Here is a 21,481-nt window from a genome sequence, read left to right as displayed (position 1 = left end):
TATATTGTATTTTATTACAAAATCAAAACATCTGAATAAAAAATTAAAATTAGTAAAAGAATTTTAGTAAAATAAAAAATAAAATAATACAAAGTTTGGACAGTAAATTTTTAAAAAAATAATTTACAATAATTGAACTTAAAACAAAACTTATTAACAAAATATTTAAAAGTTATTATAAAATTTATACAAAACAATATTAGCAGCTAAACAGTTTTGCAAATCATTGAATCCAATTTAAAGAAAATATTTTTAGATTTTATGATAAAACATCATCATATACTTTGCAACATTTTCTTTAAATTTCAATTAAATAATTTACAAAAAAACTAAATTTTATTAAATTAATCACATGTTATACATAAAAAAAAATACACAGAACAAATACAATGGGCAGGCTTAAGATACAGTTTTATGGACAGCTTTTAACTATTTTCTTTTGAACATATTGCTCAAACGTCTTTTGGGAGGTGTGTTCTGTAAGAAAGTTAAAATATATTAATAAATTATTTCAAAAAGAATAAACTATCTTAATATTAGGATTTGTGTTTTTACCCTGGATGAAATTATTGTCGTAAGTTTTTGCTATAATCGTACCAACCTTAAGTAACAATTTAAAAATAAAATTTTGAAACTTTAAAATTAATTTTAAATAAACTTTCTAGTCGTTTCAATAAAGTTCCTTCAGATGGAAGGGTTGTTTTAATATAAATGAAACTCTTCAGTACCCGAGGAATCAGTCAAGTAATTAGTTCTATGTAACTAACTTCCCGAATGCCGAAGTTCTTAGCTTCTTTTCAAAAGGTGGTTTCATCCCGATTCACTTCGCATAACTTAATTTTTCAAACTATCTATCTTTCTATCTATTGTTGTTTTGATTGCTTTAATAAAAATGAAACTCTTCTGCACCCAAAGGAACCAGTCAAGTAACTAGTTCTATGTAACTTACTTCCTGAATACCAAAGTTCTTAACTTCTTTTCAAAAGGTGGTTTCATCGCAATTCACTTCGCCTAACATAATTTTTAAAACTATCTATCTATCTATCTATCTATCTATCTATCTATCTATCTATCTATCTATCTATCTATCTATCTATCTATCTATCTATCTATCTATCTATCTATCTATCTATCTAACTTTCTATCTATCTATCTATCTATCTATCTATCTATCTATCTATCTATCTATCTATCTATCTATCTATCTATCTATCTATCTATCTATCTATCTATCTATTGTTGTTTTGATTGCTTTAATATAAATGAAAATCTTCTGCACCCGAGGAACCAGTCAAGTAACTAGTTCTATGTAACTTACTTCCCGAATACCGAAGTTCTTAGCTTCTTTTCAAAAGGTGGTTTCATCGCAATTCACTTCGCATAACTTAATTTTTAAAACTATCTATCTTTCTATCTATCTATCTATCTATCTATCTATCTATCTATCTATCTATCTATCTATCTATCTATCTATCTATCTATCTATCTATCTATCTATCTATATATCTATCTATCTATCTATCTATCTATCTATCTATCTATCTATCTATCTATCTATCTATCTATCTATCTATCTATCTATCTATCTATCTATCTATCTATCTATCTATCTATCTATCTATCTAAATATCTGTCTATCTACCGTCATCGAAATATATTTGTTCCACGATTGCTGAGATGTATCGAGATGGAAATAAAAGTCGAAAAGTCGGAAAAGGTCGAAAAAAAGTCGAAAAAAGTCGAAAATACCCGAAAATAGTCAAAAAAGTCAAAAATAGTCGAAGTCAGAAATAGTCGCAAAAGTCAAAAAAAGTCGGAAAAAGTCAAAAATAGTCATAAAGTCGGAAAAAGTCGAAAATAGTCGAAAAAAAAGTCTGAAAAAGTCGACAATAGTCAAACAGTCGAAAATTGTTGAAAATAAAAAATGTCGGAAAAAGTCGAAAATCGTCGACAAGTCAAAAAGTCTGTAAGTCGAAAATAGTGGAAAAAGTCGAAAATAGTCGAAAAATCGAAAAAAGTCGAATAAAGTGGAAAAATACTAAAAGTCGACTTTTAACTAACTGGAAAAAGTCTAAAAATCGACTTTGCATAAAATGCCAAAAGTTGACTAAATGCAAAAACTCGAAAAGCCGACTTTTAACTAAATGCAAAAAGTCGAAAAATCGAATTTTACCTAAATGCAAAAAGTCGACTTTTCATTTCAACTATAGAACCCTATCTGAATCCAAAACTATGTCTTAAAAGGGTATATTTTACTGCAAATGGGTATCCTGCGTCTTCCATTATATATAGACCTATATGTCGATCTACAGATAGATCGAATGACATTAAATTATTACAGTAGGATCTCCTTTTCAGAACGACCCTACACAAAATCGGGCAAAGATTATCAGTTCAGCAACAAAGTAATTAACCGAAGATTTCCTTTCAGTTTTTCCAGTAATGGTACAATTCGAGCTTTTCGAAGATCCTTTCAAAACTAATCAATAAAATCTACGTTTCTGAACCACCGAATTCCCAATAGTACAAATCGTGCAAATATCTCCTACTGAAATAGTTCTAAAGATGTTTCTACGGAATATTAATTCAAAATTTGAAACGAGCTGAGCCAAATATTTTATAAAACCTTACAGTATAAAACGACATTTTAAAAAATCGCTTATTTAAACTTCAATTGAAAACAATTTGAAATATTTTTTTTAGATATTTGATACTTTTCTTTTACAATACTTTTTTTTAATACAATATGAATTAAATGAACATTAAATATTACATTATATATATGAAATAATTACATAAACATTCTTCTTTTCTTTCAGTTACAAATCGAATATCTTAAAACTAAAAAAAAATGTAACGAACACAATAAAAAGTAACAAACAAACAAAATAATTTCCTTTTTTCTTAACTTTTTTTCGAACAAAAAAAAAAAAATATTCGCGAATATGAAATGAACAACAAATTCAGATTGCGCTTAATAATTTCGCTAACATTTTTAGGAAAAAAATTGTACCGAATATAAAACCCGATTAAACAAACACCAGCAGTAGAAACATTTAAACAAGTGTAAGCTTAGTATAGCTTCTAACACCGTTATCACAAAGAAACTACCGCGACGAGACAAGAGAGACAATTACAAGTTGTTATAACATATCGCCTTTAGATCACCTAACGTCGCGAACAAAACGAAACGAAAAGACCGAGTAGAGTGGTAAATGAAGCTAAAATAGCAAAACTAACAATTAAACGTGTAGAACTATCCATTTGGGACCACATACGCATAATGTCCACAAAGGTAATGGTTTGATTGGTAATCAAGACGACATCATTGCAAGACGATGAATCCATATGATGATGCTGATGATGGTGATGTGAAGAACGTTTGCGATTTTTAACATAAATAGAAGATTTGCGCACATAGGTGGTGTTGATATTGGGCAAACGATGATTATAGATGACAGTGCCACCATAAATGGTGCGTGACAATTGACAAGTTGGATTATTAGGTGAAAGATGAGGAGTAGCGGTCGAGAGAGTTGTATGATCGTGATCGTGTTCATGATGTGAGTGTGAATGCGTGTGAGTATGAGAATGCGAATGATTAGAGTGTGAGGAATGACTATGATGTGAGGCCGTGGAAGAACGACGGGAATTTGTGGATCTAGTGGAACGAGAGCTTTTGCTAACATTAAAATGTATGTGCTTAACTTCAAACGGTGCATTCGATTCAGTTTCTACTAATAATTTTTCGAAATGTTTCGAACTGCCCTGAGACATATAGTCATCATCATGATGTTCTTTTTCTTTTTTCATTTCAACTTTGGTATTGGCTATAAAACGATCAAAATCCTCTAAATCCTGTGAAGTTATTAAATCTTGTTTACAACATTCCTCTTTAACCGGTTGGTAATCATATTTCACATCTTTAGTTATATCTTGCTCTTCATAATCCTCTTCTAAATCACCATCATCACCGGCCGTTTCATCATCATACTCTTCTTCGGATTCATAGTCTTCCATATAGTCTAAATCTTCATTATCAAATAGCTCTTCACCAAAGGTAAATGTTTCATCTTCCTCATATTCTTGTCCCTTTGGTTGACATTTTGCTATAACTACTGTTTCACCCAGTGCCGCCTTATTGTGATTGAAGGTGGCATAGTTGTTATTTTTCAAATCATAAGTTATATTCTTTATAGCTTTAGAACTTATAGTTTTATCTGATTCATATTCTTGAGTTTCCGATTTGAAAGATTTTAAATTTCTTCCTAGATTAAAACGATCCAAACGTTGTTTTTTTGATTTATAACGATTCAAATCGTGTATAGCTCCCTTATTGGGTGTACGATATTTGGCAAATATATTTCCTCTCAAATACAAAGAGGGTCTAGCGCCCTTTTCCCGTTTGGGTTTTTTGCGTAAACGTCTTTGCAATAAAGCTGATTTACTTATACCACCCGATGTTGTAGCCGTGCTACTAACCAAAGGCCTTTTATTTTTATCCTTTCCAATAGCTGGTGTAGACAAAGCCGATGATGTAGTATCTCCACTAGTGGGTGTACAAATCTCTTGCATACGTCTCGATAAACGTCTTCCAAACATAGAAGAATTACGTCTACTGCGCCTTAAACCTCCTGCTATAACCTCCATACGTTTGGCATGTGGTTTGTGAGCAACTGCTTTATTTACCGAACTACGTCTGCCTAATGCCGTTAATGGGGTCTCTATAATACTGACATCTGGTGGTGTTATTTTCTTTTCTATTTTCACATGTTTATTATCCATGGCTAAAGGAGATGGTGAGGGTGATGATGTCATCAATTGATCTAATAGACGACGTTGATCATAATGCACTTTACTCTTGCGTGGCGTTGATGTACATCCTACTCCAGTTAAAAGACGATGAGTTGGTCCCTTTTTCTTAGGCTTTTGTTGGATTTTATGTAAAATTACATCTTCTGATTCTTTTTTAATGATGATGGGTTTTTTCTTTTGTTGAAGGTGAGATGGAAGTGAGAGAAAATTGGAATGTTTGGTATAATTCGAGTTATTTTGGAGCTTAACATGAAACACAAGGGAGGACTTACACATTTCAAACTAACATTGGACATCACAAATTTAAATTCAACGTCTAATACAAACATTTACAAAATTTGAAGTTTTTTTTACAACGGACCATTTTCGACTGAAGAATTTCCAACAGGAAGCAACTTTTGCCTACAGCAAAACTTTCTATTTTGGTTTTTGTAATTGTAAAACTTGCAAACTGTATGATTTTTGATTATTAAAGATGAAAGATCTTTTAAAACTTGTTTTGGATCAACAAGATCCTGTTGCTCTCAACAGAGAGAAACTTTTGACAAGAGCTAAACATTCTCTTACTATTTGCGTTGGAACTAGAAAAATCTCAACAAAATTCGATAATTTAAAGTCTAAAGGTTTGCTATTTGTCTTTCGAAATCAAATTATGTTAATTAATATCGTATTTTGAAGTTGATCTCTTTCGAAAATAATGTATGTATTTTAAACGTCAAAAAATTTCATATCTCGCCTTCTGCTCACTTCAAAAAACTTTTTACATTTTTACTTATATTTCATCAGACATTCATAACAAAACATTGAAACATTACCAAAAACTTTACAACACAAATAAAACATTAAAGTTTCATAAAAACATTGACTTACCTCATCTCTGGCATGACCCATACTAAAGCGTGATGCAAAGAAATTAAAACGAGCAGGGGTTTTCGATGATGATACCGTTGAACCAGCATTTGTTGTATCATAAGATTCTTTAAGTATCTCGCGACCAGGTTCTGATAAACCACCAAATGATAAACGACCATTTTTACTAGGAGTTGGAGGACCAGGACGTTTGTAGTGTGTAACACCAGTGCATTTTTTGCGTGTACCACCAGCAGTAGTGCTGAGTAAAGCACTCATGCTATCGTCTAAACTATGAGGACCATCCTAAGGAAGAAAATTAATAAATTTATTATTATAAAAGCAATAAAATTTTGTTATTGAAAAAAAAAGATTAGTAAACAAAAAAACAACAACATCACAACAAATTTACACATAAAATATACAGACAAGAAACACTTGTTTTTTTTGCAAAACATAAAATTCCAACAACATTTTTTAACACACAAAACACTTTGACAAAACTTTTAACATGCTTTTTAAACTTTAAAAACATTTTTATTTAAAATTTTTTTTTTTAACAATTTCTTTTTGTTTTATTTATAACAATTTTAATAAAAATATTTGTTCATTATTTGTATTTACAAATTGTCAATAAAGATTTAATCATTTATTAAAATTATTTAATATTCTGGCAAAATTAGGATTCATTTTCTTTTTAATGGGAGTAGCATAAACATTTTGTGGTCTTGTGTTTAGTAAAGGAGTGCTAGGAACAGTTGCTGTTGTTGCTGCAGCAGCTATCGCAGCAATTTCTGTTGGTATATGTGCTGCTGTTGTTGTTGTTGCTGTTGCATGATGATGGTGATGATGATGATGGTGATGTTGTATGGCAGATATATTGCTAATTTGTGTTAAATTATTATTAGAAAATTGATTGCTTACTTTAAGATCATCTTCGGTGAATTCATGATCGAATTGTGCGGCATAAGTACTTCTTAGATGGGGTGGTAGTAGAGAATTGCGATATTTAAGTTCTTCAACACTGTAGGGAGACGAGAATAAAATATATTTATGAAATTTTATTAATTTAAAGAAAATTTCTTATTTTATGCTGAGAATAATTTTTAAGCTAAAACAAATGCAATTTTAGGGCAAAAATGCACAACATAAAATGATCATGATAAAAAAGAAATTTTATGCAAAAAATGCAAATTTCTTCAAAAAGAAATTTTTTAAAGGAAAAAATACATTTTTTTGAAAATGCACTTTTGAAGTGCAAAAATAGCATGTTCATGAAAAAAATATGCATAATAGCAAAAGTGCAATTTTTTGCTAAAAATGAAATGTTACGTAAAAATGCAAATAAATTATAAAAAATAAAAGTATAAAATAGACTAATTTATGCAATAAATTAATAACATGCAATTTTATGCTAAAAATGCAGTTTTATGCTAAAATTACAACTTTGTGAAAAAATGTAATTTTGTGCAAAAATTTCAGCTTAAAGTGCAATTTAATGCAAAAAATGCAGTTGCTTGCAAAGATGGAATTTTACGGTAAAAACACAACTTTAAGAAAAAAAAAACTAATTTTAGAAAAAGTGCAATTTTATGCAAAAACTACAATTTTAGAAAAAGTGCAATTTTATGCAAAAAATACAATTTTAGAAAAAGTACAATTTTATGCAAAATTTGCATTCATAAAATGCATTTTTATGAAAAAAAATCAATTTTATTCAAAAAATCCACTTTTATACAAAAAGTGCAATTTTATGCAAAAATTCAATTTTAGAAAAAGTGCAATTTCAAGCAAAAAGTGCAATTTTATGAAGAAAGTGCAATTTAATGAAAAAATTCAATTTTATTCAAAAAATACACTTTTATGCAAAAAAAAAACGAATTTTAGCAAAAAGTGCAATTTTATGAAAAAAATCATATATGGCAAAAAGTGCAATTTTATGCAAAAATTGCATTTTTATGAAAAAAATCAATTTTATTTAAAAAATCCACTTTTATGAAAAAAGTGCAATTTTATGCAAAAAAATCAATTTTAGCAAAAAGTGCAATTTTATGCAAAATATTAAATTTTAGCAAAAAGTAAAATTTTATGCAAAAAGTGCAATTTTATGAAACAATTCATTTTTAGCAAAAAAATTCATTAAAAAAATCCAATTTAAGCAAAAACTGTAATTTAAAGCCAAAAATTAAATTTTAGCAAAAAGTGCATTTTTATGGGAAAACATAAATTTTATTTAAAAAATCCACTTTTATGCAAAAATGCCATAAAAAAATCAATTTTACCAAAAAGTGAAATTAATTTCAAAACATTAAATTTTAGCAAAATGTGCAATTTTATGCAAAAAGTGCAATTTTATGCAAAAAGTGCAATTTTATGCAAAAAGTGCAATTTTATGCAAAAAGTGCAATTTTACGCAAAAAGTGCAATTTTACGCAAAAAGTGCAATTTTATGCAAAAAGTGCAATTTTATGCAAAAAATCTATTAAAACTGTATTGGACAATAAGAGAGCTACATAATTTGGCTACCAGGAGACTAGGAAATAATCGTCCATGAAAGAGTGAATGTAATTCCTGTAAAGGGGACGTAGGCTTAAGGGTGTTAATCTGACAAATGCAAAACTGTTTGACGCAACGTTGACTGAGTTAAAAACATGAGCGAGAGAATTCCATACTGACCCTTGGAATAATGGAGATCAGGACGAAAAATCTTTATAAAATGATGACACGTGATCTTAATGGTCATACAGCTATAGCAAATTTTTCAATGCTAGGCTTTTGCCAAAATTGAATCCAAATATCTTGGGTTCATTGTTATTTCAGAAACACTGATCGAAAAATTCAAAAGAACTACGACCAAGAAGCTGAATTTCTAAAAAATTGATAATATTAATTATATATATCGAAAACATTTTATACAAAAATACGCCAGTACAAGCCTAAGTCATTATCTTAGATTCTAGTTCTAATGCAAAGATTTGAACATGAAATATAAAGGAAGTATCTTTCTAATCCAAAAAAGTAAAATCCAAAAGTTAAAAAATCTTCTACTTACCAAACATCACGACTCATTAGTTCCGACATGCGGCCATTTTTCAAATCTGTTAAATACGTATTATTAAACACTTCACCCTCTTCATCTTCCATCGCAAGATTGGTGCCAATATTAGGTCCTGCCACTGGTGCCGTAGACGATGAGATGGTCGAAACATGTATAGAACTGGGACGTTTACTACAACGTTCACTTTCCTGCAATTGATCCATAATATGTTTCAATTTTGTCGATAAAATCGTATTTTCCTTTTGATGCTGTAATATATTATCGTTTAAGCGTACAATTTGATTTGATAGTTTGCGGGTATGTTCTTCGTATTTGGTATTCTAAAAGGCGAGAGGAAAGGGAGAAGAGAGAATTAAAATGTTATTAAAATTATATAAATAATAGTTTCCTTGGAGTTTTCTTTAAAGAAATTTCATTTTCATCTTACCTGTGCTTTTAAAACTTCCATTTCCGATTTAACAATTGCCATTTCACGTTCTTGTTTGGTTTTCATTTTAGTTATTTCTTCGGTATAGAGAGTTTTCTATATTTTGTTTTGTTTGTTTTTGAATACAATATTTTAGATTTTTTAATAGAAATTTACAATAATTTTGTAATTGGACAAAAGGAGTGAGTGTATTGTAGTAGCAACAAGCCAGGCAGGTTTTGTAAAATTTTGTGAAAAATAATATAAATAATTATAAGAAGAAAAAATATTTATATAAAAAAAGAAAATAAATAAAGATCAAGTGTAGTGTGTTTTAAATACAATAAATTGTTTCTTTCTTTTTTTTATTGAAAAAAATAAATTTATTTTCTTTACGAAAATAAATAATTTTTAAAATACAAGACAACAATAACAAATAAGGACATCACAACTGTAGTTTTATATTATTAATAAAACATCAACAAATATTAAGTTTACAAATATGTTTTTTTGTACATATTTTAACATATATTTTTTCATATTTACGTTTACAATTTAAGACATCACATAATTTACAACAGTTTTATTGGTTTTTATAAAAATCAACATGCATGCATATTTACAGGAAAGTTGTTTTGTTTTTCTAACAATATATAATTTTTATCTTGTTTTGCGGGGGATAATTCTGTTTTTTTAATTCAAAACACTGCTGGTTTACTGCTTTTGAATATTAACTCTAAATCGTTTTTGTTTAAAAAGTAATTTAGAATTATTATAAATAGAACTTGTGTAAAAACAATAACAAAGAAATATCTAAAACATGTATGTATACGTTTTTTCCAATGTTCAACTGTTCCAACAGTTCTTGATGTTTCATACTTTGCAAAAAAAAATAAAATGAAAAAGAGAGAAATAAATTTAAATTTAATTTTTTTCGTCATGCTTTCAACACTAAATTTAATTTAAACTTAAAAAGAAAAATATTTAAGTCTATCTCATATGAAGTGATGTATGATGCTAAAATGTTGTTTTATGTGTTGAAAAAGATATGTGTGGTGAATTTCCTTTCTTGTTAAATTTCGAAATTTAAAGCATATTTGATATATTTTGGATCTGGTACACTTAATTCGTTTAAGTATAGATTTTTAGTTTATCTCTAGTTCAGTTCTAGTTCAGTTCTTGTTCAATTCTAGTTCACTTCTAGTTCAGTTCTAGTTCAGTTCTAGCTCAGTTCTAGTTCAGTTCTAGTTCAGTTCTAGTTCAGTTCTAGTTCAGTTCTAGTTCAGTTCTAGTTCAGTTCTAGTTCAGTTCTAGTTCAGTTCTAGTTCAGTTCTAGTTCAGTTCTAGTTCAGTTCTAGTTCAGTTCTAGTTCAGTACTACTTCTGTTCTAGTTCAGTTCTAAAAACAGCAGAAAACTCCAAATAACATCAATATGCTTTTAAGAAATTGGTTACCCCTTTAAAAGTTAAATAATTTTTAATTAAATAAAATAAAAATGTATTAACAAAAAAACATACAGTGTGATGCCCCAAAATGTGTGTAAAATGTTTTGTCTACTCCTAACATTACAACAATAACAAAAAAACACACAACTAAACATGAACTAATAAATAACAAACTAAAAACAAACAATCTCTTTTAACAACTTACCATTTTATTTTTCATCTTCTCCAATTTACCCTCCAGTTCCAAACGATTCTCCTTAATGCGTTCCTCACTCATTTTATTGGCATCGAGAGCACGTTGTTTGGATTCCTGGTATTTAGTGTGTAAAATTTGATTATCCAAACGTAATTGTGAAATAATCTGTTGTTCCTTTTGACGTAAGTCTTCGGCCAGCGAAAGTTTTGTGCGTAAATCATCCAATTCAGATAAATTGGCGGCAGTGTTTTGATGTAGTAGAGAAGCATTAGTTTCAGAATTTTCTCTGAGTATATCAATTTCATGCTGTAAATCAGAGACTTCTTTGGATTTGGCTGCTAGTTCTTCTTCGAGGTGAGCAATTTTCTGTTCTAGAGATTTAACTAGATTCTTGCGTTCATAGACCAATTTAGTGTTTTGTGATTCAAATTGATTGAGTTTTTGTATGGATGTTTCATGTTGCAATTCAATTTGTGATTTTTCTTGACGCATTATCAACATATCAGCACGTATTTGTTCCATTTCGGCTGCGAAACGTTCACATTTCTGTGAGGTTATTTGTAGGGAAAGAGAAGCCTTAGAGAGTTGATCATTAAGAGTGGTATTCTCTTCTTTAAGATTGTTTATTTCAATTTTAAGTTTTTCTTGTATATCTTGATACTTTTGATTCAATTCTTGAGCTTCTGTTAGTTGATGTGTCAATTCCTCTAATTGTTGGCTTTGTTCTTGATTATGTTCCACCTTGACTTCTTGCAGCTGTGAATTAAGAGCTCCTATTTCCAAATTTAACTTAACATTGGCATTTTCAGCATTACTTAGAGAATTGGTAAGTTTACGTATTTTCTCCTCATTCATATCACGCATTCTTTCTAGTTTTGTTAATTTTTGTTTGAAATCTAATTCAGAGGCTTCTAGTTTTTGTTTGATTTCCTGTAGACTGGTATTAAGATGTTCTAGATTTTGTACTTTAGCAGCAAGTTGTTCATGACCTCTTTCGGCTCTAGATAAACGTTCCTTAAGAGTTTTGGCTTCTGCCTGCAGGAGATCTTTTTCCTTTTGCAAGGCTTCCACTGTGGTGGCATGAGCTTCCAAAGTTCTGGTAAGTTTTTCATTATCTCTTTCCAGTTTAACACTTCTGGCCTGGGAATCGCCCAGTTTTAAAGCCATTTTCTCTATACGCTTGGTAGTGTTTTCCTGGGAGTCACGTAGTTTTTTATTTTCTGCTTGTAATTTCTCCGTGTTATTTTCACTTTTTTCCAATTGCACTTTTAAAGATTTAAGTTCATTTTCGGCCGACAAAACTTTTCTTTCGAATTCTTGAGATTTTTCTATAATTGATTTCATTTTGGTTTCGGAAGAACTTTGATTTTTACCCGTTTCCTCTAGTTGTTTGCGCAACAAAGAATTCTCTTCTAAAGCCGCTTCTTTTTCTAGGCGTATAGAGGAGATTTGTTGTATAAGTTGGGTGACATTATCATTGGATTTCTGTAGGGTTTGTTTATTTTCATAGACCTCATCTCTTAGATGTTGTTTGTCCACTTTCAAAGAATCGATTTCTTGTGTCAAACGGCTGTAGTCTTCCTGTTGGGTTTGCTGCTGCGACTTAATAAATTCTAAATCACGTTTAAGTTGCTGGAGCTCAGATTGCAATTGTTCACATTTGGTTTCAGCATTTAGTTTATTGGTTAACATTTCATCGAGTTTTTTGGAGGTTAGATTAAGCTGTTGTTCCAATTCTTGGTTTTGTTGAGAAAGTTCGGAATTTTTATTTTTTAAATTTAACAAATCTTTATTCTTATTTTCTACTTCCATTTCCAATGAATCCTGAGCCGTTTGTAGTTGTTTAAGTTTTTCTTGCAATTTCTTTTGTTCGGCCAAATGATTCTGTTGGGATTGCTGGTAATGCGAAAGTTTTTGTTGGTTTCTATTGGCTTTTTCCTTTATCTCCTGATTATCTTTTTCTAGATTTTGTAACTTGCTAGATTTATCTTTAAGCTGCAATTCCAAGTGTTTACATTTCTCCAGTAACTTGTCAGCATGCTGAGACTTTTCTTTGATTATCATCTGCAATTTTTTATCTTCTTGTTGTAATTTTTCCAACAGCAAGGTTTTACTACGCACTTCTTCTTGCAGTTTGAGTGATTCCTCTTCCAGGGTTTCATTTTTACATTTGCAATCTTTGAATTCTTGTTCAATATTGCCCAAAGTAACTTGTATTTTAACATTTTCATTGGCCAAACGTTCATTAACCTTTTCGAGATTCAAAAGATCACCCTCCAAACGTTTAACTTCATGGAAAACTTTTTTCTCCACTATAAGCTCTTCATTGTCTAGCTGTTCTTTGAGTTCCTTAAGAGTTTTTTCCTGTTGTGTTAATTTGTTAAGCAAATCATTGTTGCTGCTTCTTAAAGTGACAATAGTATTATTAGATTCTTCTTTTTCTACAGCCAAATCTTTGAGCTGTTCATTTAGCTTTTGCTGTTTAGCCAAAATATGATTTAAATGTTTTCTTAACTTTTGTACATTTTGCTGTCCCTCAGCTTCTTTGAAATTAAAGACATTGGGAAGATCATCTTGTTTGAATAATTCCTGATTTAAATTGAAATTATTTTCCATTATGGCCACCAATTCCATTAAGGACATATCAATAGCTTCTAGTAGTTCAGTTTTTTGTGTTAACTTTTCTTGTTCGGAGGTTAGTTTTTGTTGAAAATCTTCTTTCTCTTGCTGTTGTTCATCCATAGCTAAACGCAGTTCTGCTTCACGTTCTACCAAGTCTCCTTGAAGTTTAGTATTTTGCAGAGTAACTCCATCAAATTGTTCTTTAAGTTCTTGTAGTTTTTGTTCTAGATTAGTTGTCTTTTGCTGTTTTTCCTCATTAGCCAATTTGAGTTGATCTGTGGACTTTTCTAGGGATTGCAGCAACATAAGTTTATCTTGCTGTTCTTTAAAAATTTGTTCTGCCTTTTCTTCAGCTTCCTGGCTAAGACGTTCTTTATCTTTGCTTAGTTTTTCTAGTTGTTCTTGCACCGTGCCAACCAATTCATTTTGTTCTTCCAGTTGATGTTTAAGCTGTTCCAATTGTTCTTCATAACATGTTTGTTGTTTTAGTTTAAGTTCCAATTCTTTGACAACATCTTCCTTTTCTTTAAGATTAGCTTTTAATACTTCCACCTCACTTTTGGCTGTATTCTGTTCCTTGGTTAATTCCATAAATTCTGACAAGGCCTTGTCTGCTTCTAGCAATCTTAAGGCATTTTGTGTAACTTGTTGTTTAAAGGTTTCTATTTCATGTCTTAACTGCTCATTTTCCTTAGAACATTCTTGAACTTTCAACTCAAATTGCTGTAGTTTTTGGCATTTTTCTTGCAAGATTTGCTGTTCTGTTTGTAGTTGTTGTATTTTTTGTTCTGCCTCCTGTAGCTGCTTTTTTCCTTCATTATATTCGGCTGCTTTTAAGATCAATTCCATTTCTTTGTTATTATGATGTTCTTTTTCGGATTTCAATTCAACTGCAATACGTTCCATAGAGGCTTCGTATTCTTCTAAAGCTTCTCTTAAATGTTCTTGCAGTTCTTGTTCTTTTGCCTGTAAATCTTGTTTGGATTTTTCCATAATAGAAATCTTTTCTCTTTGTAAAAGTTCTATTTTTTGTTCGCAACTTAAGTTCTCCTCCTTAAGTTTCAAAACTTCCTCTTGTGTTTGTTTAATAGCTTCAGTTGTTTCTTGCAAATCCTGGGTAAGTTTTTGTATTTTCTGTTCATAATCTGAGTTATCTTGTTGCAATTTCACAACTTCCTCTTGGCTTTGCTTTACTGCATTGGATTTTTCTTGCAAGTTTTGTAAAAGTTCTTGTTGTTTTTGTTCATATTGTGAATTTTCTTCTTTTAACTTTAAAACTTCCCTTTGTATTTGCATCAAAGCATTGGTATTTTCTTGCAAATCCTGAGAAAGTTCTTGTATTTTTGTGTTATTTTCGTGAAGAGTTTCTTGTAGTTTAAGTACTTTGCTGTTAAGTTGCTCGTTTTGTTTGAAGATTTCCTTAAGCTGTTGTTCCATTTCATTAAGATTCTCGTAAAGGTCTTTCTCCGTATTGCTAATATTGAAAAGTTTTACTAAAGCCATAACTTTGTTCTCCAATTCTTGCAATTTCTGTTGCTTTAAATCGCACTCATGCTGTTTGGAGTCTTTTAACAATTCCGTTTTAACCAATTGATCTTTAAGCTTTCTCAATTGTTCTTCCATTTCCGTTTGGTTGTTGTTGTTGGTAAGCTTTTCTTTTTCTTGTTCCTTCATTAATTTATTAATGTTTTGCTCCAACACTTCATTTTTCTGTCCCAATTCGGAAATGTCTTTACCCAATTTAGCTAATTGTTGTTCCTTTTCCTGCAATTCATTTCTCATTTCTGCTAAATGGTTATCTGCTTGACGGGCTTCCTTTTTAAGTTCTTCATTGTCCACCACCATTTGTTCATAATTTACTTTGATAGTTTGTTCAGTTTGTTTATATCTCTCGATGTCCTCAATCTGTTGTGACATTTTTTCGCTTAATTGCTTAAGTTCTTGCTCCCATTGTAGAGTTTTTTCTGCGAATTCCTTTTCGGTTTGTTGTATTTGTTTGCGGAGACTTTCTTCTTGTTCGTTAAGTTGTGTATTATTGTCCAATAGTACTTTACACTCCTTTTGTTGTAATTCTATTAAAGTTTTTAATTCTACAATATTTTCGTTTAAAGTTGCTTTATCTTGTTCTAAAGATTGTACATTTTTATACAATTTATCTTTTTGTTCTTCGACCTCTTTAAGTTCCTGTTGTGATTTTTCCCATTTTAAATTAATTTCCAGTTTGGATTTCTCCATTTCTTGATTTAATTTCTCTTTAGTTTGTAGTTGCTCTTTCATTTCTTTTACCTCTTCCTTAAGCTCTTGTAGTTTTCTATTTAAATCTTCATTTTCTGTTTGCAACTGCATAGAGTCCTCTTCCAACTGTTTGATTTTATTCTTTTCAGTCTTGTGGAATTTATCTATTTTCTCCATGCAACTAGTGAAAATATTAAATTGTTCCTCCACACTTATATGCTCCTCAGGAGAACTGTCTTCACTTAAACCTCTTCGCTCTTCCCTGTCACTTTCTGCTTCGGAATCTTCAGAGTTATTAGGTGAAGAGGCATCTATGGGTAAATCAAATTCTTGTGTTAATTTTGTCAAATGTTTAGCCAAACGTTTGTGTTCTCGTTTAACATTTTGCAACTCCTCTTTAAGCAGTTGATTTTCATGCTCCTTTTCTCTTAACTGTACATCAATTACGGAGGCTCCCAAATTTTCGGGACTAAGGCTATTGGAGCAATTTGTATTATGACCACTGCGTATATATGAACTATCCATACAATCAACGGAGGCATTAAGATCACCATGTTCGCCTAGAGACGAACGAGTTTCCGAAATGAATTGTTCCAATTCCATTTTACTATCGGTGAGATACTTAATGTGTCCATCTTTTTTCTGTAAAAATATTTAAAGAATATTTGCATTTGTATATTTTACATATCATGTTTAACTTACCTCTAGTTCGTCTTTAAGTTCATCAACTTTGAAGTCTAATTCTTTAATACGATTCATGCATAATACTATTTGCTTTTCTGCCAATATGAGTTTTTCTTCTACCAATGCTTTCTCTTCCCGCAAAGTTCTTACATTGTCCGATAATTTAATTATCTCTTGTTCTTTCTTAGACAATTCTCTGAGTAAGCGTTTTTGTATCTGAAAATAAGGAGGAAATTCAAGTTTGTATTAATTATCAGGAATTGAATTAGAACTGAACTGAGCTAGAACTGAACTGGAACTGTACTAGAACTGAACTAGAACTAAAACTGAACTAGAACTGCACCAGAACTGAACTAGAACTGAACTAGAACTGAACTAGAACTGAACTAGAACTGAACTAGAACTGAACTAGAACTGAACTAGAACTGAACTAGAACTGAACTAGAACTGAACTAGAACTAAACTAGAACTGAACTATAACTGAACTAAAACTGAACTAGAACTGAACTAGAACTGAACTCGAACTCGAACTGAACTAGAACTAGAACTGAACTAGAACTGAACTCGAACTGAAGTAGAACTGAACTCGAACTCGAACTGAACTAGAACTAGAACTGAACTAGAACTGAACTAGAACTGAACTAGAACTGAACTAGTAGAACTGAACTAGAACTGAACTAGAACTGAACTAGAACTGAACTAGAACTGAACTAGAACTGAACTAGAACTGAACTAGAACTGAACTAGAACTGAACTAGAACTGAACTAGAACTGAACTAGAACTGAACTAGAACTGAACTAGAACTGAACTAGAACTGAACTAGAACTGAACTAGAACTGAACTAGAACTGAACTAGAACTGAACTAGAACTGAACTAGAACTGAGAACTGAACTAGAACTGAACTAGAACTGAACTAGAACTGAACTAGAACTGAACTAGAACTGAACTAGAACTGAACTAGAACTGAACTAGAACTGAACTAGAACTGAACTAGAACTGAACTAGAACTGAACTAGAACTGAACTAGAACTGAACTAGAACTGAACTAGAACTGAACTAGAACTGAACTAGAACTGAACTAGAACTGAACTAGAACTGAACTAGAACTGAACTAGAACTGAACTAGAACTGAACTAGAACTGAACTAGAACTGAACTAGAACTGAACTAGAACTGAACTAGAACTGAACTAGAACTGAACTAGAACTAAAAGAACTAGAACTGAACTAGAACTGAACTAGAACTGAACTAGAACTGAACTAGAACTGAACTAGAACTGAACTAGAACTGAACTAGAACTGAACTAGAACTGAACTAGAACTGAACTAGAACTGAACTAGAACTGAACTAGAACTGAACTAGAACTGAACTAGAACTGAACTAGAACTGAACTAGACAACTGAACTAGAACTGAACTGAACTAGAACTGAACTAGAACTGAACTAGAACTGAACTAGAACTGAACTAGAACTGAACTAGAACTGAACTAGAACTGAACTAGAACTGAACTAGAACTGAACTAGAACTGAACTAGAACTGAACTAGAACTGAACTAGAACTGAACTAGAACTGAACTAGAACTGAACTAGAACTGAACTAGAACTGAACTAGAACTGAACTAGAACTGAACTAGAACTGAACTAGAACTGAACTAGAACTGAACTAGAACTGAACTAGAACTGAACTAGAACTGAACTAGAACTGAACTAGAAACTGAACTAGAACTGAACTAGAACTGAACTAGAACTGAACTAGAACTGAACTAGAACTGAACTAGAACTGAACTAGAACTGAACTAGAACTGAACTAGAACTGAACTAGAACTGAACTAGAACTGAACTAGAACTGAACTAGAACTGAACTAGAACTGAACTAGAACTGAACTAGAAACTGAACTAGAACTGAACTAGAACTGAACTAGAACTGAACTAGAACTGAACTAGAACTGAACTAGAACTGAACTAGAACTGAACTAGAACTGAACTAGAACTGAACTAGAACTGAACTAGAACTGAACTAGAACTGAACTAGAACTGAACTAGAAACTGAACTAGAACTGAACTAGAACTGAACTAGAACTGAACTAGAACTGAACTAGAACTGAACTAGAACTGAACTGAACTGAACTAGAACTGAACTAGAAACTGAACTAGAACTGAACTAGAACTGAACTAGAACTGAACTAGAACTGAACTAGAACTGAACTAGAACTGAACTAGAACTGAACTAGAACTGAACTAGAACTGAACTAGAACTGAACTAGAACTGAACTAGAACTGAACTAGAACTGAACTAGAACTGAACTAGAACTGAACTAGAACTGAACTAGAACTGAACTAGAACTGAACTAGAACTGAACTAGAACTGAACTAGAACTGAACTAGAACTGAACTAGAACTGAACTAGAACTGAACTAGAACTGAACTAGAACTGAACTAGAACTGAACTAGAACTGAACTAGAACTGAACTAGATCTGAACTAAAACTAACCTAGAACTGAAGTGGAACTGAAACAGAACTAAACTAGAACTGAACTACAACTAACTTGATCGCAACTAGGGCTCCAAAAACAAAAAGTATAATTTAGTAAAATAACTGTATAATAAAAATAATTTAATTTTAAATATGGAATTACAACAAAATTTCCAAAATTAACATAAATTGATTAAACGTCAAGAAGAGGTTAAAAATTGGCATTTAAGTATTAAATCATTTTATTTAATAAAGATTATGATCAAATAGTTGTCATAGTACATAAAGTTTTTAGAATTTTTCCATTTTATAAAATTATTTTAGAAATGTCTTTTTTTTGTCTGCAATTTTGTTTGATTTTATTAGCTACCTGACTTCCCTAGAAATTCGCTAACTACAACGTTTATTATTTTTAAATGGAAAATTTTCTTTAAGGATTAATTTAACTTACCTGATTTTCTTCACCATCACGATTCGCGGAACCATCAGTGGTTTTAACTAGAATGTCATTTTTCAAATCTTGGATTTGCTGAAGTAGTCTTTTATGATCATGATCTGAAAAAGATTTTTAAGATTAGTAAAAACGTACTATTTTTAAAGTTTTTAGAAGTTTTGTGAAAGTTTAAAAGTATTTTATATCTAGAATCAATTTTAAAAAATTTTAAAATATTTCTAAAATGAATATGTTAAATTGTTTATAACATGAATGTAATACTTACTTAGTTTTTGGATTTTATCCTCATTTTGTTTGATTTGTACTTCTAAGAGACCTTTCTCATAACGTTCCGTTTCAAGTTGAGCCTAGTGTGTAAAGAAAATTAAGAATTTATTAATTAAAAATTTTCCATATAATTTATCAAAATTCTTAGAAATTACAGATTTTATAAAATTTTTTAAAAAATATGTTTTAAAGAGAAATTTTCGAAAATTTTCTATAAAAAAGAAAAATTCCCAAAAATTTTCAATAAAGAAATTTATGTAAATTTGTTTTTAAACAAAAGATTATTTTCCAAAAATATTCCATAAAAAAGAAAAATTTCCAAAAATATTTTATAAAAAAGTAAACATTTTTAAAAAAGATATTTTTGAAAATTTTCTATATTTTCTAAATTTTTTATTTTCGAAATTTTCTATAAAAAAGAAACATTTTCGTAACAAATTTATAAAAAGGAGATTTTCCAAAAAATTTTTATAAAACATAAATTTTCTATAAATAAAATATTCAAAAATGATCATGTTTGTTATTATTATCATCATGAAAAACTCACCCTTAAATTATACAATTCTCTAGTACGCTCTTCGAGCAAATACGATTTGGGGGTTGAAGGTGATATGCGTTGCGGTCCGGCGCAGCGTTTTGGTGTTTTCAATGGTGATTCACAACGTGCAAACGAAGCGGCACTCATGCCACCAACACTAACACTAGTTATACTACTCGAAAATGAATCATTAAGACGAGGTGGTGAACACTGTGAATTGGCCACCTCGGCAATGGCATGACGCAATGCCTCCTTGGTAATGGGTTCGGTGTCCAGTAATTCTTTGAAAAATGCCGCAATACATTGTTGAGCATTGTCGGGTAAACGTTGACATATCTCATGGAATACCGTCTCCGGATGTTTGACACAAGAAAAGTGCAACAACAGAGAATAGACGTAAATGTAATCGGCAGAACTGAGGCAGTTCTCATCATCGAAATTGATTTCAAAGCTGGGATAGAATTCTGAAAAAGGGCATGTGTGTATAGAATAAATTTTATATTTAGTTTTGGTATTATTACCTTTTAGAAAATCTCCCAAACGTTTGTATTTATCTGTGGCTGTCTTTTGATGTTGTAAACTAAAATTCTGATAGAAAACATCAATATCGGATTGTTCGATATTGAAATAATTACGATCCATAAAACCACATTCTGTGATCTAGAAAATAAAGAAAAATAAAATTTAGTTTAAGATTCCTTTTTTTCTCTCCTCCTTTAGTTTGATCCTTGTTCTTGTTATTTTTCTTAAACGTGTTTTCTTCATTTTCTCTTTTGTCACTTACCCATTGCAACAGTACTTTTTTCCAGCTGCGCATATCCATGTTGTTTGTCTTGTGTTTTGTTGTTTTTATTTTTTTTCAAACAAAAAATTCTATTGTTTTTTTCTTCAGTTCCACCCAATGTGAAGAACAATTTCAATTGTTTACCTCGACGGAATTTTTTTTCTTTAACTTTTTCGCTATTTTGGCTTGTCTATGTTTGTGTGGCCAAAAATTCCTTTACATTTGCAATAATTTTCATTTTCTATGCAAAATGTCAATAATTTTTTATTTACATTTGTTTGTTACTTTTACCGCGCGCCTTTATTTCAATCCACAAATTGCTTAATTATTCACAAAAATGTTTATTTTCAATCAACCCAATTTGTTTTTCCAAAATCTATATTTATCTATGACTTATTACTCTTGTTTAACACTTGTAAATTATTCGTTCTTTTATAACTTTGACAATTTATTTAATTTGTTTTATTAACACTGCAAAAACTAAATAATTTATTTAATAATTCACGTTTTTTATATTTTAGTTAAATTTCTTCCACAAACTATTCGTGTAGAGGCAAAAAAAGCAACTGCCGTTAGTAATTTAAAAAAAATTTTTATTTTGACATTTGACGCGCTAGGCTGTGTTTACTTTGTCTACCTGTTTTTTCTGTTTTCT

The 21,481-nt window shown here is 30.5% G+C and overlaps 1 protein-coding gene across 3 annotated transcripts; it reads right to left on the bottom strand.

The window, feature by feature from the left end:
- Window positions 1–99: 99 nt before the first annotated feature.
- LOC111684759 (putative leucine-rich repeat-containing protein DDB_G0290503) lies at window positions 100–21,383 on the bottom strand. Of its 3 annotated transcripts, none has more exons than XM_046945567.1 (12): window positions 20,827–21,380; window positions 20,564–20,702; window positions 20,052–20,506; window positions 19,503–19,584; window positions 19,235–19,338; window positions 16,329–16,526; window positions 10,779–16,268; window positions 9,150–9,245; window positions 8,717–9,042; window positions 6,589–6,688; window positions 5,686–5,970; window positions 100–477 (listed from the first exon to the last, which is right to left on the bottom strand). In XM_046945567.1, exons 1-12 carry the CDS (start codon window positions 20,863–20,865, stop codon window positions 430–432), a joined length of 7,362 nt encoding a protein of 2,453 aa, XP_046801523.1. In that variant the 5' UTR covers window positions 20,866–21,380; the 3' UTR covers window positions 100–429. The 3 variants fall into 3 exon arrangements, with proteins under 3 accessions (XP_046801523.1, XP_046801522.1, XP_046801520.1); XM_046945564.1 differs by lacking the exon at window positions 100–477 and adding an exon at window positions 2,966–4,989 and having other exon boundaries at window positions 20,827–21,383; XM_046945566.1 differs by lacking the exons at window positions 100–477; window positions 6,589–6,688; window positions 8,717–9,042; window positions 9,150–9,245 and adding an exon at window positions 2,965–4,989 and having other exon boundaries at window positions 20,827–21,383.
- Between the last annotated feature and the right edge of the window lie 98 nt (window positions 21,384–21,481).

Source organism: Lucilia cuprina, chromosome 3 (genome assembly GCF_022045245.1).
Source record: "Lucilia cuprina isolate Lc7/37 chromosome 3, ASM2204524v1, whole genome shotgun sequence".
In the NCBI taxonomy this organism is placed as follows: Eukaryota; Metazoa; Arthropoda; class Insecta; order Diptera; family Calliphoridae; genus Lucilia; species Lucilia cuprina.
Note: the sequence above shows the minus strand (reverse complement) of the source record. Positions and strands in the feature narration are given on the sequence as shown.

Bases quoted from the DNA above. Each gene is read 5' to 3' on its own strand.
- LOC111684759 (XM_046945564.1), bottom strand. From the start codon at position 20,865: ATGGATATGCGCAGCTGGAAAAAAGTACTGTTGCAATGG. The intron at 19,339-19,502 runs GTAAGTATTACA...AATCTTTTTCAG, and splicing joins GGATAAAATCCAAAAACTAA to ATCATGATCATAAAAGACTA. The intron at 5,971-6,588 runs GTAAGCAATCAA...TTTCTTCCTTAG, and splicing joins TCACCGAAGATGATCTTAAA to GATGGTCCTCATAGTTTAGA.